Genomic DNA, 18,443 nt, shown 5'->3' with positions numbered 1-18,443 from the left:
ATTCTCTTTGTTTTCGGATATCAGGTGCCTTCTTCAAATGAATTTTTAAATATCTCCATGATGATGAAGAAGAACAGAGACATCAATTAGGATCCAGGGAGACGAGTCTTTGCAGAAAAGGCTTAGAGCATTCCTGGATAGCTATGACTATTTGGAAGTTTAAAAGACGGTATACTTTTCTTCGGTCAACAAATGACAAAAGTAAAGGCACTTGTCCTCGCGGTTTTTGGAAGAAGCCTGGCAGCGTTCCATTCAGGCATCTGCCCTTTGATCATCCCATTTTCCTCTATGTCAGTCCTTCTCATCATCAAGGCGGCGTCTCAGTATTTCTTCTGGAGGCTTCTTCTGATCATCTCTGCCCTCAAGGACAACTCCGTCCTCCAACTCCTGATGATCCTAACCTATTTTTTTTTTTAAAGATTCTATTTATTTATTCATGAGACACACACACACACACACACAGAGAGAGAGAGAGAGAGAGAGAGAGAGAGAGAGAGAGGCAGGTGGAGACACAAGCAGAAGGAGAAGCAGGCTCCGAGCAGATCCCGTGACCCCAGGGTCACGACCTGGGCCGCAGGCGGTGCTAACCGGCTGAGCCACCCGGGGTGCCCGGTGGTACTTTACAACTAAAACTTTAGTAGAATGACACGTTATACTATCATTGAATACAGAGGATGCTTCTCTGCAAGTGTCTTGGGCACCTGCCTGGACAATTCTGTCCTTCCCATCCTCAGCGTCCAGGCAAGTGCTCTGTCGATGGTAGAGAAGTACCTGCTGGCGACGGCAACAGTCCGTTCAAATCAGATGTATATTATTTTTTAAGATGAGTGAGAGGAGCGACAACGCGGACTCTTCGGGAACCGGGACCCGGGAGCCTCATTCATGGTCCCTGACGTGCAAGCTCGGCGCGCGGGTGGCGGGCGGCAGGCGGCGGGTGCGGGGCCGGGGGAGGCAAGAACGTCACCGGAAGTGAGCATTTTCTCTTGCAAGAGTCACAATAAATAAATAAATAAATAAATAAATAAATAAATAAATAAATAAATTTTTTGGGGGGGGGCCTGCCTAAGCAATATTTCTTTGTTTGCCCGACCCTTTTGATGTGACAATACGTGGTGTAACATGCCTGTCAGCTGTAGGAACGGGTTCTCAGGAGAAGAGACCTGAACATTCTTTCATATCAGAAAAACAAACAAAAAAACCCCATCAAAACCTACATTCCGATTTCGTCACAGATGCGGAATTAAGAACACACCTTCACGTTTTACGACGTCACGAAGCCGGCCCAGCGAGGCGTGCGACACACGCAGCCTACCTGCAGGGGTGACCCTTAGTCACACAGGACGCGCCCAGCGCTCTCCTCAGGACGAAGCTCCCGCGGGGCCCCGCCCACCGCCCTTCCGGGAGCCTCATTGGCCAGCCTTCCGCCCGCCATTTCTGTTAGTCCCCCAATTTGCGGCGGGAGGCGGGCGTCTCCGTTCCGGGCATTGATTGGTCGGATCTTAATGACGTCAGGAAGGCCTCCGAGTCCCGATTGGCTCTTAGCTCTAGGGGTGGGCGGGGAAAGGCGGAGCGACGGGGCTCAAGGCGGCAGGAGCGAAGTGCGCCGGCGCGTAGTCGGGGACGCCGGGCCGAGGCTTTTGCTAGGGAACCCACTGTTGTCGCCCCGCCCCCTCGGGGCTTTCTGTCCCGTTAACTGTCGGAGTGGCGGGGGCTCCAGCACCGGGCGACATGCCGGTGCGCTTCAAGGTGAGGCCGTGGTCCCCGGGCCCGAAGGCTGCTGGGGGCGGGGGAGGGGAAGGGGGGGCTCCCGGGCCCCGCGGAGCCCGGCGGCCGCGGTCCTGCACGACGCCTGGCTCCCGGTCCGCGCACACACACCCCCGAGTTGCAGCGCGGAAGCGTTAGGCCGTGTTGAGAGAGACCGATTTTGCAGGGGTTTTGCAGGAACGCGAGGCGGTGCAGGTGCAAGGCGAGCACTTTGCAATGAGATCGAAGGTGGCTTCACCTGGGGACACCTGTGGCCCGTCTCAGGGCTTACGCTTGCCGCCCCCCCCCCCCCCCGCCCCGTCCCGTCCCTACCCTTTAAGACCTCAAACTGCCTGCGTCTTTAAAAGGGATAGAGACGTGGGACCTTGACAATGCGAAGATAGGGTGTAGGAAACTCACACTGTTCACCGTCGCGCCAGAGTTCCAGGTAGGTGGTCGCCGTCGGGGGGTCAGGCACCCGTCGCCCCAACAGCTGGCCACAGCTCTCCCGCAGATCTCCGTCCTATTCTATCTTGGGGGCCTCTATCCAGAATGATGGGAGGGGACTCTTGTCTGTCTTTGGTTGACTTTTACGAAATTTCAAAAGGCACGAGGCCCTTGTTGGTGATGGTGTGTCCTCACTGAGAACTTAATCAGCTAGGACAATTATTGTGATGAGGATTTGGATGGTCACCTGTTATCAGACAAGAGCTCAGGCTTTGGAATCAGCCACCCAGCAAAGAAAAAAAAAAAAAAAGAAAGAAAGGTGGCCACTCAGAGCCTCAGGTGGTTGTGAGGATTAAAGGATCAGAATAGGTGCAACCTGCTTAGCATGGGGCTGGATAAACAGCAGCTGGTGACGGGGAGCTCGAGACTGAACTCCTTGTCGTGGTTCCGAGGTCCTTTTTACCGATGCCTTCTTTAAAACAACAGCCATGAATTGCATCATGCTCAAAGTGTCTTTTGTATTACAGGGGCTGAGTGAATACCAGAGAAACTTTCTGTGGAAGAAGTCCTATTTGTCAGAGTCGTATAATCCCTCAGTGGGGAGGAGGTACCCATGGGCTGGACTTAGATCCGATCAATTAGGTAAGTCGAACACACTTAGCAGTCATCATGGCTTAAGTAACCTTGGGGTTACGTTTGCAGAATGATTAAAACTTGTGAAGCAAGGGGCGCCTGGGTGGCTCAGTGGTTGAGCGTCTGCCTTTGGCCCAGGGCGTGATCCCGGAGTTCTGAGATCGAGTCTGCATGGGGCTCCCTGCATGGAGCCTGCTTCTCCCTCTGCCTGTGTCTCTGCCTCTCTCTGTGTGTCTCATGAATAAATAAATAAAATATATATATTAAAAAAAAAACTTGTGAAGCATTAGTTGGCCTGGTTGGCTTACTTCTTTAACAAATATTCATTGAGGGCTTACTATGGGCCAGGACTATTCCCAGCTTCTAGGGAGAGAGCCTAGAACCAGACAAAGACCCAAACTATAGGGAAAAAACAGTAACCAGGTAACAATAAATAAAGCGGGGGATTTCAGGTTGCTACAGGCTAGCCTAGAGATAACTTGGGGGAGGGCAGGATTGGAGGGAATACATTTTAGCTCTAATGGTCCAGAAGGGCCTTTCTGAGAAGGTGATATTTGAGCCGACAGGTGAAGGCTGAGAGCAGACAAAGCTGGGGACGTGTCTTGAGGAAGGGAGACTTAGATTAAGTAACTTGCCCAGAGTTCAGAGCTAGTAAGTGGCAAAACCGTAATTTGAAATCAAGTCTGTCTTGTAGAAAGCCCCTGAATTCAAAAGCTGTACTTTTGTCATCCCATATATTTCCTTCTGGTATCCCAGGGAAGTCAGAGCCCTGGGCCAACCAAGGTTTCCCAGAGGATGGTAAAGGAGAAAGACTGGTTTTATTCTCCCTCACTAGACTTCAAGATTTCTCAGAGCAAGGGCTCAATCTTCCTGCCTAGTAGATGACACAGGGCCTTGACACACTCTAGTGCTTGTTGAGACTACTGTTTGAATGAATGAGTAAGCGTTTGACTCCACATTAGCTATGTGACGTTGGCAAACAGGGACTGTTTTACCGAGTGGGGTTTAGGAAGCCCATTGCACAGGATTGCTGGGAGAGATTAAATGAGATATTGCCTGTTAAGGGGCGGTGCGTATATGCAGATGAGTGCTTGGGGCCCCACATATGAGAGTGCGTGAAGTATGACATATATGTCCCCCAAATGTTAGGTATTTGAAGCCAAGAAAAAGACTTAATGGGAAATAAGCATGATTTTCCCAAGCTTGGGAAATTAGTAAAATGAGGAGAGTGTTTCCAGGATTAGGTTGGAGAACAAAGGGAAGAGTGGGCTAAGTGGGTGGCTCTGGGTTCCTCTGAAGCATCAGGATCCTTTGTCCAGAGCCCGACTTCAGACACGGGATGTCCCTGCTTTTTGGGCAAGGTGGTACTCAGAATCCACCAAATGACCCAAAAGTCTACAAATTTGAGGCTCTATTAGATTAATCCAAAGTAAATCCTAAAGTATAGATATTCCACTGATGGCCCGTTAGAACACTGGGGAATTGGTTAACCAGATCATTGTCCCCGTAACATTTTAACTTAGATAAGCTACATTTGAGGGTGTGTTGAAACAAGAGTGGGAGCAAAGCCACTTTGGAGTATGGTATATTATGAAGGCAGGAACAGTCCAGGGGAGGTGTATTAATGGAGAATGTGAGGTTAAGGGGAAGGGCAGAGTGAGAACTCCAGGGTGTTCAGAAAGGGAGGTGGGAGGCTAGTGAGGAATAACGCTGGTTTTACCAAGGACGAGCTGGACGTTCTGTTAACATAGTGTATTTTTCCCCCTTAGTGTATTTTTGCTGGTGCTGGGAGAAAAGGCCGGAGTGCTTGAGAATCTTCCCCTTTCATTGTGCTCTTCCACCAGAAGCCTCTCTGTGTGTTAAAGTCTAGGGCAATGGCCCTCAAACTTTTTTGCTTTCATATCCCTTAAAAGGGTTTGGAAAGTCTTTGCATCTTTTCACATTTTCAAGTTAATATTTAAGTTTTTTAATCATAAGTGTAACAAATAGTTTCAAAGGATATGCTTTCTGGCATATTGAATATTGTGCATCTGTTTCACATATGCTTTGTTAAAACTTTGGAGCTGCCAGTGTAGCTCATTGAATTTATGGTAAATGTTCATCATATAATTGGGAAAGTCAGTCCTCCTTGGCAAACTAATCAGGCAAATTAGAATTCCTTTCTGTGAGAAAAAAGTCTGTGTTTTTCAATTGCTGTAAACGTGTTAGCATGTGTTAACATCTAGTTGTTTCATGTGACAACCCTCTGACTCCCGAATTTTAATTCTAAGATAGGAAGGTGTGGACCTGGATAAAATAAAGCACTGTTCCTTTGTTATTTGTAATCTCAGCCTTCTTTGCTTGGCTGTCAGATATTCTCTCTCAGTAGTTACACATGAATTGTCCCTTTGTTTGTCCTTCCCACTTCGGATAATTTTTTTTTATCCCGTGGGGCTGGCTGAGAGGTATGTCTTCCTTTTGCAAAGTGGGAAAGGGAACAAAGACTACAGAAGGCAGGTGCAGCTCTCAGGCAGACCAGTGTTGGGAAATCATATAGAGTTAGGATCTGCAAAATGATTCCCTTAAGCGGCCCATTTCTGCTTATCCCCCAGAATGTCTCCATATGCCTCCAGACACATATGCACCCAGTATGAAGACCACTAGTCTAGGGAAGCGTTGTAAGGGTGGGGACCCTGGTTCAATGGCCAAAACTCAGTGACAGGCTAGAGAACTGGGGGTTCTATGTCATTGCCAGATTTTCAGTTCACCTTCCTTCTCCTCCTTTCTAGTCTTACTCCTTCTTCCCCATCCTACACAGGCTTCTATTTAAAGAATGGCCCCAAACTAGGACAGTATCTCAGTGGCTGTCATTCCACAGAGCTCCTCTTACTTGGGTAGAAGGTTCAGTTTTTTGGACATTTGCTTGCCAGACAGAAATATAGAGAAATAGTATCTTAGCTCCTGTTAAAAGGGTTCATTCTCTTTAATTCCCAGGAAATCAATGCAAACGTAGAACCAAGATCCAGCATAATGACATCTCATCCCTTCTCTTCTTGGTCTACTGTGCATAAGAGAAGCTTTGTGAAAAGTTCCAAATTTTGACAGTACCAATGCCCATTGTTCTGTTAAGTAGCACAGGAAAGTAATTAGAAACGGAGGCAACATGTCCTGCTTGGCTTGCCAGGCCCGTCACGTTGTGATTCTAGTGACTTGTGTCAGGATAACTTGAACATTGTGACCCCGATTAAAAAAAAAATTATGTCAAACTTTTAGTATTTTTAAAAAGCAAAATTAAAGATTTTTATGTTGATAAACTTTTTTTTATCCTGCCACTCAAAGGACCTTGTACCTCAACTGAATTTTCAATTCCATTTCTTCTCTCATAAGTATTATTATTATTATTTTTAAATGTTTTATTTATTTATTCATGAGAGATACAGAGAGGCAGAGGCACAGGGAGGAGAAGCAAGCTCCATGCAAGGAGCCCGACGTGGTACTCGATTCTGGCACTCCAGGATCACGCCCTGAGCCGAAGGCAGCCGCTCAACCAACTGAGCCCCCAGGCGTCCCTTACAAGTGTTATTAAAAGTTGTCTTTGTAACTTTATACTTTGGTAGCTGCAATTTTTATATGCTGTATTTTGTAGGAATCACAAGAGAGCCAAGTTTTATTTCAAAAAGAAGAGTCCCTTATCATGACCCACAGATTTCAAAATCTCTTGAGTGGAATGGAGCGATCCCAGAGAATGATATAGTTATATCCCCAAAACCTGAAGCCCCAGAAACAGAATTGCAAGAGGCAGAACAAAAAGAAGATGTTACCCAAGAAAGGGTTCCCAAAAGAACCAGATCTCAGTCTACAGACTCTAGAGCTGAAGGGGCTTCAGATAGTGTGGAAAATAATGCGGATATAATAGCAAACCATATACCAGTTAAAGAAAATGAGGACCCGGAACCTTCCACTAAGCTTCATTCAGAAAATGTAGATAACGGGGTAGGTATACTCACGGTATTTCTTTTCAAAACCATAGAATCCTTTGTAAATTTCATCATTTCAGTAATACTATATTTTGTGCTTAAAAATTTTCCATTGTTGTTTTCTTATCTAATGTCTTAGAGAATATATATAGGTAAGAGGCTGTTGACTTTAGTTATTGGGAGTTCTGTTTTTAGTAGTTGCCATTTTGTACTGGTTATACTAAGATATCTCTTCATTGGATGGACAGCTTGCCTCTGGATTTTATTCATCATATATCAGCACCACAGTCCTAAGGGAGAGATCAAATTGAGACAGGAGAAGGAGAGTAGCAGGCCATTACCTCTGGCGGGGGTGGTGAGCTGACTTCTACGTGGGCCCTTTTCAATTTCTTATTGTGTAAACAAACAGAATCGCAATTGATTAAACGCAAAAGGAAGGGCAGTTCTGGCTGAATCTCAAAGATCTTGGAGTTCTGCTCTCTTATGTCACACCTGGCCCGCGGAACGTCCCTGCGAGCACATAAGCATAGGCTGCAGGGACCTGTGCAGGCTGCTCACTGCCTCCCGCATCTTTCTCCAGTGGATTGCTTCTTCCCCATTTCTTGTCCGCCAGAACCGCGGAGAGGCATTCAGAAGTGTTGGTGAAGAATTTGTGGCTTGTTGCAAAAACCGGGGGGCACAGTAGAATCAAGGAAGGTGACGTGTAAGTGGTGAGCAGGGGAAGGGGTGTCTCAGAAGCAAGGTGTGGATAAGGCAAGGTGCTGCCGTTTCTTCGTAACAGATTTAGTTATGAATAACTGGTAGGAAGAGATTGAATGAAAGGTGCTATCTTTTCGTGGAACGCACAGAAATTAAGAAATAAAATTCCTTGTAAGGAATTTAATTTTTAATTTAATTTTTTAAATTCCTTGTAAGGAATTAAAGGAATTTTCAATAGTTTGACAATTTAAAAGGGAGATTACTTCTCAATTGAAAAAAGTTTGTGGTTACAACGATGTGCACGTAGTTAACAATACTGTATACTTAAAAATTTGTTAAGAGGGTGGATTTCATGTTACACGTTTTGTTTTTTTTACTATAGTGAAAGAAAAAGTTTGAATAGAAACTTCTAATGACTCTGGGTGGGATTTTTCTTCCCTAACAGTTGGATAGAGTTCTTCGGAAGAAAGCAGGATTGACTGTTGTTCCTTCACGTAATATCTTGAGGAATTCTGAGTATCAAAGGCAGTTTGTTTGGAAGACCCCTAAAGAAACTGCTCCAGTTTTTGCCGCCAATCAGGTAGGTTAATGGATGTAATACATTTTTAAGTATCCTCTTCTGATCTAGTGATGGAGATTTACATGGAACTAAGAGCTAAGAGAAATTAGGTACTTAAGTAGGCCTGGAGGTAGGTTCTAGGAAAGTGAAAATGAGATTTTTTGCTAAAATCATTCTATTCTGATTTATAGTAGTGATAAGTGATATTGTCCTAGGCCACTCATGATCATTGTTGCCAAATCCATGACATCCACTAAATATGAGACAGGGTAATGAAACTTGATTCCTGGTAAGTTTCTGCATGCTGTGGGATTTTTTTGCTTAATAAAAAAAATTATTAGATTGGTCTTATTCTAAAATATTGTGTTTGTTGACTAATATGTTGCATGTTTTCTGTCTTGCAAGAAAGGCATAACTGCTTTGTATATTTTAGTAAATACAAAATAAAAGCAATGCAAGATACATAATCTTTTTTTTGTATCAAATGAGCAGTAATTAGATTTGTCAGTTTAACTACATTTGTAAAATTTGAAAGCTATGATGAGAACTAAATGTGATACTAGATTTCATTATACCTTTACGCAGTTTTTGGTACTGGACTACCGTTAACTAATAAATGCTCTGTTGTTTTACTACTATCATCATCTAAACAGTTCTTAGGCTCTTAACTCTTACTTCTTAATCATACTTCTAGGCCCAGGTAAGGAAATACTTAATTTAGAATAGCTGCAGAGGCCCATGGCAGCTTAGACTTTTCTTTCTCTTGATTTTGGCATTTTTCTTTATAAACCGCCCCTGCTCCCATACACCCTTATGTTCATTTGCTCCTCTATCTCAACATTCACTTACAAACATTATATACCCCTGAGCACTGAGAGGGTAGATTCAACAAGACAGTAATATCAGTAATCTTATACTAAGATGATAATACCTGTGATCCTGTAAATTGTGGCAGCATTGGGCTTGCTTACTTGTTATTCAATTTTCTAAAAAACTGAAATTTATATAACATTTTAGAAACATAAAATAGCATGAGGTGATGTGTGTATCCTTTGTGAATCTAGTAAATAGGAGCAGTACTTCTTTTGCTGGCTCACAAGTGTTCTTGAATAGTAAGTGTACCTACAAAATTACTTACTATTTGAAAATTGTAATTGTTCAGTTTTTGTAGAGCATTTCTCCTTTATCAGCTAAAGCTGATTCAAATCAAAGCCCCACTGATGGCTTTTACATATTTCAGGAGAAACATTGTGCTTCAGAAATGCTCTTTTTATGGGGCCACAAGGATATTATGAAGTAAATCACTAGCAGTACCTTCACTTAGTAGCTTTACTGCTTTCATCAGTGAGGGTTTCAAATATTTTTTGGGGGGAAGCAAATGCTCTTTGTTGATTCAAAGCATATCAATTTTAGGGTCTGTAGTTTGAAGAACCATGTGATGGAAACTTTCAATGCTTGTTGATAGGGAACCTCTAAAGGAGCTATTTGGTCCTATTTTACCAAGCACCTGTTTTCTGAAAGGATGTCTTATATTAATATGTACAGGGGTCTGAACAACTTTTGGCAGAAAAGTTTTGAGGTTATACTCAGGAAAAAGATACTCTGCTTGGATTTGGTCTGAATGAAGATGCACTATTCAGCATTGTCAAGCAATAATATATCTCATTTGCCCTCCATGTCTTTTCCTTTTGCTTTCTTTGTAATCAGTGGTACAATAGAAACCATATTGTAAAATATTCAGGATAAATGAAAATGTTTAAAACTAAAAAGATAATAATTACCTATTTTTTCCCTTGCATTAAGCTAAGGATAAGCAAGCAAAGGACTAAAACTGAACAAATGAACATATCAGACATTCAAAATGTTGAGAATCTTTCTCTTTTTGGAGGAAGAAAAAAAGTTGATGTCAAGGAAGGAAAAAACCAGTAGAACTAACAGAATTGCTTGAAAAGTGAATGTCTTGTTCATATCCTTAAAATATGCCTATTTTACTTATCCCTTTACCATACTGCTGAGAGGGAGGGAAGGGGGGAGGGAAACTTTGAGGAGAAAAGATATGGTTCATTTTTTTTTTTTTTTGGTTTAAATGTTATTTTTTATTATAGTAACTATTATTCAAAACAACGAGTGTAGAAAATTGATTTTTGGGGTTTTTTTCCCCTGCTTTATTGAGGTATAATTGACAAAAATGATACAGTGTACATGTAATGTTCTGATCTGTATGTACTTTGTGAAATACCATAATCAAGCTAATTAACACATTTATCGCAGTTGCCTTTGTGTGTATGTGTGTGGTAGGATTTACCCTCTTAGCACATTTCAAGTATATAATATGGTAGTATTAACTATGGTCACTATGTTGTACCTTAGATTTCCAGAATTCATTGTGCAAACTGGAGCTTTGTACCCTTTGACAAGTGTGTCTCCATTTCTCCCGCTCCCTAGTCCCTGGTAACCACTATTCTCTGCGTCTGTGAGTTGCACTTGTTTAGATTTCACATAAGTGAGATCTACTGTATTTGTCTTTCTGTGTCTAGCTTATTTTACTTAGCATATGTTCTCCAGGTTCATCTTTTTTTTTTCTTGCAAATGACAGGATTTCCTTCTTTTTTTAAGGCTGAATGATATTCCTCTAATTGTATGTATCATATTCTTTATCCATTCATCTGTTTGTGAGCACTTAGGTTGGTTCCATATCTTGACTGTTATGCATAATGCTGCAGTGAATGTGGGAATGCAGATATCTGTGAGATACTGATTTCATTTCCTTTGGGAACATGCCCAGAAGTGGAATTGTTGGATCATATGGTAGTTCTATTTTTAATTTTTTGAGGAACCTTCATATTGTTTTCCATAATGACTGTACTAATTTACATTCCTACCAACAATATACAAGGGTTCTCTTTTCTTCACGTCTTTGCTAACGCTTGTCATCTTTTGTATTTTTGATAATAACTATTTGAACAGGTGTGAGCTGATAACTCACTGTGGTTTTGATTTACATTTCCCTGATGATGAGTGATGTTGAGCACCATTTAATATACTTGTTGGCTATCTGTATGTCTTTTTTGGAAAAATGTCTATTCAATTCCTTGCCTATTTTTTAATCGGATTGTTTGCTTTTCTACTGCGTTGTAGTTCTTTATTATTTTGGTTATTAGCCCCTTATCAGATATATGATTTGCAAATATTTTCTCCCATTCCATAGTTTGCCTTTTCATTTTGTTGGTGCTTTCTTTTGCTATACAAAAGCTTTTTAGTTTGATATAGTCCTACTTGTTTATTTTTGCTTTTGTTGCCTTTGCTTTTGGGGTCAAATCCAAAAAATCATTGCCAACACCAATGTCAAGGAGCTTACTGCCTATGTTTTCTTCTAGTTATAGTTTTAGATCTTATATTTGCATCTCTGACCCATTTTGGTCTGATTGATAGGGTCTAGTTTCATTTTTCTGCATGTGACTGTCAAATTTTTTCAACGCCATTTATTGAAGCGGTTATACTTTCCCAATTTTTGTCTCTTTTGTTATAAATTAATTGACTATATATGCACAAGGTTATTTTTGGGCTTTCTATTCTGTTCCATTGTTATTTGTGTCTGTTTATGTCCCTTTGCCCATTTTTAAAAATTAAAAAAAATTTTTTTAAAAAAGATTTTATTCATTTCAGAGAGTGAGAGAAAGCCTGCACAGGAGGAAGGGCAGAGGGAGAGGGAGACAGAGAATCCTTGAGCAGACTGCCTGCTAAGTGCAGACTGTGATGTGGGGCTCAGTCTTAGGACCCTAAGATCAGGGCCTGAGCTGAAATCAGAAGTCAGACACTTAACTGGGTGAGCCACCCAGGCTCCCCTCCTTTGCCCATTTTTGAAATCAGATTGTTTTCTGGTTACTGAATTGAGTTCCTTATATATTTTGAATATTAACCTATCAGATATAGCATTTGTAGAAATTTTCTCCCATTCCATAGGTTGCCTCTTCACTCTGTTGATTGTTTTCCTTCCTATATGGCAGCTTTTTAGTTTGATGCAGTCCATTTTGTCTGTTTTTGCTTTTGTTGTCCTTTTGATGTATATGAAATGACATTATAAACAGTCATATAATTTTACTTTTTTTGGTATCCTATAATTCAATTTTATATGTGAAATTCTTAAAGCAATTGAAAAACTAAGTTTTGTATATTTAACCAACAAAGAACTAAACTACAGTAATTTTTGTTTTAAGGTTTTCCACAATAAAAGCAAATTTGTTCCACAATTCAAAGGTAACTCAGTCATCCATGAAACTGAATACAGAAGAAATTTCAAAGGTTTATCTCCAGTGAAAGAACCAAAATTAAGAAATGATTTGAAAGATAACGGAAACTTTGAAGCAGTATCTCCTGAAAAGAAGGTATTCATCAACTCTTAACTTTAAACAAAATAAAAAAAATTATTTTAGACTCTACACATTTTCTTTTACCAAATGCTACCCGAAATTTTTGGTTTTAGCTAGTTTATTCATTTGTTCATTAAGTGTCTCATGTTCATTAAGCACTTACTGGGAGCCAGGCACTGGGTAGGTACTGAGAATACAATAACCACGCTAAGCCCCATGCAGCTCTTGTGCTGGTGGGGAGACAAAGATTTAATTAAATAAATATAATACTGTGGCAAGTGCTTGGCAATACAGCAGGTAAGTCTACCATGTGTAATAGCAAATAATTGGCCTTACAGTAATGTGAGCTATAGGGGTGACAGTAGAGATAGAAACACATACTTTAAATAATGGAAATCAAACACAAATATGCATATATACGTGTATTTTTAAGTTTTTAATTAATTAATTAATTTTTAAGTAGGTTTCCACGCCCAACATGGAGCCTACTTAATTACTACAACACAATTAAATGTAAATTTGAATATCAAAGGCAAATGTAAAAGAATTGTTTAATAGGTAGTAACATCAAGTTTATTTATTTAGATGTTTGTTAATTAAAAGTTTTTTTTTTCCTAGCCAAGGATATAAAATTTCTTTGTTGTAAAATGAACCAAATCCTGAGCTATACTTCAAAAAACCAAAGTATACTAGTTTTAAAACTTGCTTGTCAATTCCTTGTGACTTCTAGGTTATCTTTAGTAGTTAAAACTTACTTCCATAAACAGAATTGTAATACAGTGTCCAGTTATACTTTTTAATATTTATGTTTTCACTTTAATGTATAACATTTTAAGCATAAAATGTTTAAATTATTTCCATTGTAGTGTGATAAAACAGATGATCCTTTAAGATTAGAAGCAGAGATGGAATCAAAAGAGTCAAGCCAGCCTAAAAAGAAGCTTACTCCTTGGAGACATCAAAGGCTTGGGTATGTATTTTAGAAGAAAAATATCATGGTATTTAGATGATTAACATGCTGAAATATTTATTCTTATTTCATTTTTGTTAGGAAGGTGAATTCTGAATATAGGGCAAAATTTTTGAGCCCAGCCCAGTATTTATATAAAGCCGGGGCTTGGACCCGTGTGAAGGAAAACATACCAGACCAGGTGAGTATATATAAGGTCAGTAAGCTCACATTTTCTTTGAGCCTGTATCCCAGTTTGATTTCACAGTGAGTTTCTTTTAGTAATAGGGACAATAGTTTAAAGATATGTGATACAGTAGTAACACTGAAAGTATCTGGAACTTAAAGTTATGTGTTAGGATATAGTTTATGAGCATGTTTATTTTTTTTATATCAAATAGTTCCTTTTTCAACTAGAGATTTTTATTATTAAAGTCTTTTAAGTTAAAAAGGTTTTTACAATCCAAGGTTTCATTGTGTTAATCCAATTGAGTTTATAGAATTATAGCATTGTAGTTTTCTTAATAATATCCAGACCTCCACTCTCTCAATTGAAGATTAATTTTCAAGATTAGTTTGTCTGACAGTGGAATCCACTGGCAGTGTGTAACTATTATAGTCTGTAAGCGTAAGGGAGGAGTGGCCTGTGTTGATAGAGGTTTGAGTTCTAGTGTTGGGATACCCTGACATGTGGGAGAAATTCTGAGGATCCGAAAGAAAGGTTTGAGGGAAAGGGTAATCTTTGGGAAGCTTCTTACAGTCAGAAACAGTGGAGGGTTTTTTTGGGTTGTTGTGTAACTATCATCTTTTAAACCACATCTTGATGGTTTCCCTGCCTTTTTCTGTGTGAATAAGCAAAAGTAAAACATCCCATCCCCCTTCATTGTGAAGAGAGAGAGAATTTGGATGGGGAATGAACCTTTTATTTAGCTCTGTACTTGAAGCCATAGCCAAAAGTTACATGTAATGAGCCTCTGGAGGAAGGCGTTCGTTCTTTGAGCTGCTGGCTCTTTGCCCTGGCAGCTCCCAGACCAATGTCCTGGTGAGATTCCTGTATTCCACATGTTGTTTCAGGAGGTTACCTGATTCCTTCCACTGTGGCTGCTCTTTACTTGAGCATAGCTCAGCAGCAGTATAGCAGAGTAAAGGGCCAATCTTGAAGCCGTCCCAAATATTGGTGGAGTCAAAATTCACATAGTCACCCTGGTGAAATAAAGTTAAAAAGAAGAGCATCGGGAGCAGGCCTGATGAAGCAAAGGAGTAGTGTCAGTGAAACTCCTGACTGGTTTACAGCCATGCCAGACCTTGGTGAGGAGCTCTGAGCAGTCTCAAAGGGAATGAGGAAAAGCTGGGGGCAGAGGCAGCAGGGTACAGAGCATGGCCATAGAGAGCTCGTGTGGCCAATTATTCGGTGTTAGCCACTGGCCTGTTAGATTTAGGGGCTTCCCTGGGTTGGGCTCACAAGAGGCTTCTTGTTTTGGAAAGATTATCTCTTAGTCTCTGAAACTTCATTAAATTAAGACAAGTTGGTATTTAGACCTCAGTTCTAAAAATTTAGTGGACTAGAGGATTATGCCTGGAGTCATGATAAAATGATAGTCCTTATCCTGCCCTGATGGAAGAAAACATTTGTGTTGTTGTTAATTTACGATCCATCTTGAGTTTTTTAGACTTAAAAAAAATTCATTGCTAATGGTGGTTGTTAACATTTAGTGCTATTGTTTGCCTTAACCTCTGCGGGCAAAATAATTCAAATAGTGAATTTGAGCTAGAAAAGAATAAGTTTTAGCTAAATTTTATACTGATGCTGATAGCTGTTTCACTTAACCAGGTCATAAATATTTAGGGTGGGCCATATTTTACTTAAATCTTAGATTTTATTTTTAACTTGAAGACATTTACTTTTGTGGCTGCTTATGAAGTATCTACATATAGGGAACTCCCTTATTTCCCACTCCTAACATTTCATGAAGGAATATTATTCACGCTCTTCAAATGCACTTGGACATCAGTGATTTTATTATAATTAGAATGTTAACTTTTTGAGTCCTGTTATAGTTTTCTAGTCCCTATATCATATTCATTTCCTCCTATGTTGTTTGAAATATTAAACTTTTTGAATCTATTTATTCATACTCTAGTGCCTGGGTATCTTATCCTAAGACCCAAGTACCTATTCATATAATATTAAGGTGGTTGATTTTATTTGTCCAGTGACTTATATTTGTTGTCTCCATTATATAACCACTGGCACTATTGCTTTTTAAAACGCTCACTTATAAGGTGGTTTTTATTTTTATTTATTTTTTTTAAAGGTTTTTAATAATAACTAGCATGTTGTGATTGTTCGGTCTCATCCTTAGAATAACTGCTGAACCTGTGTTAAATTTCTTTTTTCTTGATTGTTAGATAATTTTCTAATCCAAACGTTAGTTGAGATGCTTTTTTTTCTAATGTATCTTCCACAAATAGGACTTTAAGATAAAGTCCCACATTTGAGAGACATACTGTAATTTGACAGATATTGTAAGGATGGCTATGCATAAAGATGACTCATTTTGAGGGGGATAACTTTTGGGGAAAATTTTTATTTTTTAATCTTTTTTAATCTGAATTTTCTGTATATAAATGTTAAACAACTTAGTTGAATTCTTATTTTGGACAAAGAAATTCAGAAATGAAAACATTCTACTTACAGCATTTATATCCTATAATCTGATGGCATTACTTGGAAAGGATGTGTGTGTTGTTTTAATTGCGTTTGAGTTCATATCCTTTTTAGTGGCTCTGCTTATTGGTTCTTGAGACTGAATTCATACCAGTAGGGTTTTTTTTTTCTTTTTCTAGTAGAACAGCTCGCTTTAGGAAATACCAACTTTCTATTTTTTCATCCTAGTTTAGGATCTAGAAGTCTAAAATCATATATTTGTAAACCACTATAACATTAGCACTAAGATTATTAATAAATATTGATGATAAGTTTAAAACATTGAGTTTTGAATGTCAGTAACAAATAGAATTGAATAAAGCTTTATAGAATTTCCATAGTATCTGCTTTTTTTTTAAAAAAAATATTGTTAACAAGTAAAACTGGATCACTGTTCACATGGAGGGGATATTTATCCTTCCTCTCATTCATCAGACAATAGGTCTTCCCACCTGGATGAAATACAGCCTTCTCTGCTGTTCCTTCCCAGCTCACCTTACACAGTGTGGCTGCATTTGAACCATTCCTTCAATTATTATGGCATAGACTATACAGTATTATGATAATTTATCAAGGAGGAGAAAGTTGGCCTCCTCTATCAGACTGTGAGCACATTGAGTGCTGCAGGGACTTTCTTGCTTATCTTTGGCTACCAGCCATCCAGCTCAGGCCTAGCGCTGAGTCTACACTCAGGACAGGTTGTGTGCTGCATTTTCCTTCACATTGTGTGGTTTATAGATTAATGGGGGAGAATGACAAGAGCAATTAATTCCAGTGGAATGAAATAAGTACTAATGAGGATATGCATGAAGGCCTTTGAGACTGGAGGAGGAAGCTGTGCTAAAGCTTGAAGATTTTATCATGTAGGTGATAATGCAGCTGTGAAACATTTGAAACGTGAGAGGACTTAATAGAAGTAAGATCTGGATTATATCAAGGCACTTTTATAACAAGACCTCTGTGCGTTCAAAACACCCTGGTGAGAGGGTACCTGGCTGGCTCTGCTGGTAGGGCATGCAACTCTTGATCTTAGAGTCCTGAGTTCAAGCCCCACATTGGGCGTGGAGCCTACTTAACAGCAGAACACTCTGGTTAATGGACTCAAACTGTATATCTCAGTTCCATCTGTTAAATACAAAAACCATTACTGGTAATTTAAAGTTTAGGAGTTAACAGAAATGATAAATGAACATGGCTCAGTTTTTCTTGGCAGTGAAGACAATATTTTGCATTGGGCAGCCCCGGTGGTGCAGCGGTTTGGCGCCGCCTGCAGCCCAAGGCGTGATCCTGGAGACCCAGGATTGAGTCCCACGTCGGGCTACCTGCATGGAGCCTGCTTCTCCCTCTGCCTGTGTCTCTGCCTGTCTCTCTCTCTCTCTGAATGAATAAATAAATAAATCTTTAAAAAAAATATTTTGCATTATCCTTAAGGAATGTTTCAGGTTTGGTTTGTTAGGCCAGTAGTACTCTGCTCGGATTATATGGTTTCTTAGCCACCATGACAGGTACTGTCCTTTGCTTTCGGTAGTTCCCTTGCAGATGTAACACTTTCATCCCTTTGCATTCAGGAGTGTTCCTTAAGGAACTGAGGATGTGTTTCCCCAGTTGCTTTTGCAATGCCAAGTTTATTTGCTTTTTGCCTATAAGTGAAAGAAAATGTTAGCAGACAGCATCTGCATATCTTTTTAATGTTATTAGTCCATCTTTATGATAGGAAAAATTGAGTTTTTAAAGAATAAATAAATAAATAAATAAATAAATAAAATAAATAAAATAAATAAAAGATGATGTGAAACAATTTTAAGCTGAAACTTAATTTTTTTGCGTTGTGGAATTGAATTTAGGGAAGCCAGCAGGTGGCAGTGTGACGTATAAAATTAAAGGGTTTCAGAGAGTATAAAAGGCTTCGTTCCAAATGAAAAAATGTTCTTTGCATGTTAAGGAATTCAAATTACCTTATAGTTCATCAGAACAGTTTTTTGAATTGTCACTTTGCTGAATATATTACAATTGTTATTTTGTGGGATATTCTTATATTTAATACATTTTTTTTTTTTTAAAGTTGAGATTTTGCTGATGCCTAGGGAATGTCGAACAATTGAGAGAGGGCAGTCTCATGATTCTCTCACTGGGGCCTTCGATAGTAGTAGCAGCTAGGACAGAAAGGATAGGGGTTTGTGGCATGTCACTACTCTTCCAAACGTGGGGAAGTGGGAATAATAATTAGGTTACCTGTTGTTGATAGCATTTCAGCCATGTGGGAATGTGGCTGGGTTTCCAGGTAGTAATAGGACATCTTGCTTAGTGGATTAAATATTACTAAAAATTATTTTTAAAATATTGATTGACAAGTTTGTTATATATTTAGAAGGAAGAATAA

At 39.7% G+C, this 18,443-nt stretch overlaps 1 protein-coding gene and 2 long non-coding RNA genes across 11 annotated transcripts in view; 2 read left to right on the top strand and 1 right to left on the bottom strand.

Moving 5' to 3' along the window:
• Positions 1–990, top strand: part of LOC140642512 (uncharacterized) — a 143,020-nt gene extending 142,030 nt beyond the window's left edge. For both annotated transcript variants that reach the window (XR_012038948.1, XR_012038947.1), the window contains one exon: positions 25–990. This is a non-coding gene — a long non-coding RNA (uncharacterized lncRNA). The remainder of the gene's footprint in view (positions 1–24) is intronic.
• The window catches only part of LOC140642511 (uncharacterized), a 101,565-nt gene extending 100,192 nt beyond the window's left edge, over positions 1–1,373 (bottom strand). For 2 of the 5 annotated variants that reach the window (XR_012038942.1, XR_012038943.1), the window contains exons 1-2: positions 1,253–1,370; positions 772–982 (exon numbers count right to left, since the gene is read on the bottom strand). This is a non-coding gene — a long non-coding RNA (uncharacterized lncRNA). Of the gene's footprint in view, positions 1–771; positions 983–1,252 lie in introns of all 5 variants that reach the window. The other 3 variants (XR_012038946.1, XR_012038944.1, XR_012038945.1) reach the window with 3 other exon arrangements.
• Positions 1,374–1,579: 206 nt separating this feature from the next.
• MDM1 (Mdm1 nuclear protein) overlaps positions 1,580–18,443 on the top strand; it is a 29,175-nt gene continuing 12,311 nt past the window's right edge. For 2 of the 4 annotated variants that reach the window (XM_072843191.1, XM_072843190.1), the window contains exons 1-7: positions 1,581–1,746; positions 2,718–2,832; positions 6,449–6,795; positions 7,924–8,058; positions 12,255–12,422; positions 13,274–13,377; positions 13,459–13,558. In XM_072843191.1, the coding sequence (XP_072699292.1) occupies positions 1,729–1,746; positions 2,718–2,832; positions 6,449–6,795; positions 7,924–8,058; positions 12,255–12,422; positions 13,274–13,377; positions 13,459–13,558 (987 nt within the window). In that variant the 5' untranslated portion in view covers positions 1,581–1,728. Of the gene's footprint in view, positions 1,747–2,717; positions 2,833–6,448; positions 6,796–7,923; positions 8,059–12,254; positions 12,423–13,273; positions 13,378–13,458; positions 13,559–18,443 lie in introns of all 4 variants that reach the window. The other 2 variants (XM_072843192.1, XM_072843193.1) reach the window with 2 other exon arrangements.

This window comes from Canis lupus, chromosome 11, assembly GCF_048164855.1.
Source record: "Canis lupus baileyi chromosome 11, mCanLup2.hap1, whole genome shotgun sequence".
Taxonomy (NCBI): Eukaryota; Metazoa; Chordata; class Mammalia; order Carnivora; family Canidae; genus Canis; species Canis lupus.
The sequence above is the reverse complement of the archived record's forward strand: the minus strand, read 5'-3'. Positions and strand labels throughout refer to the sequence as shown.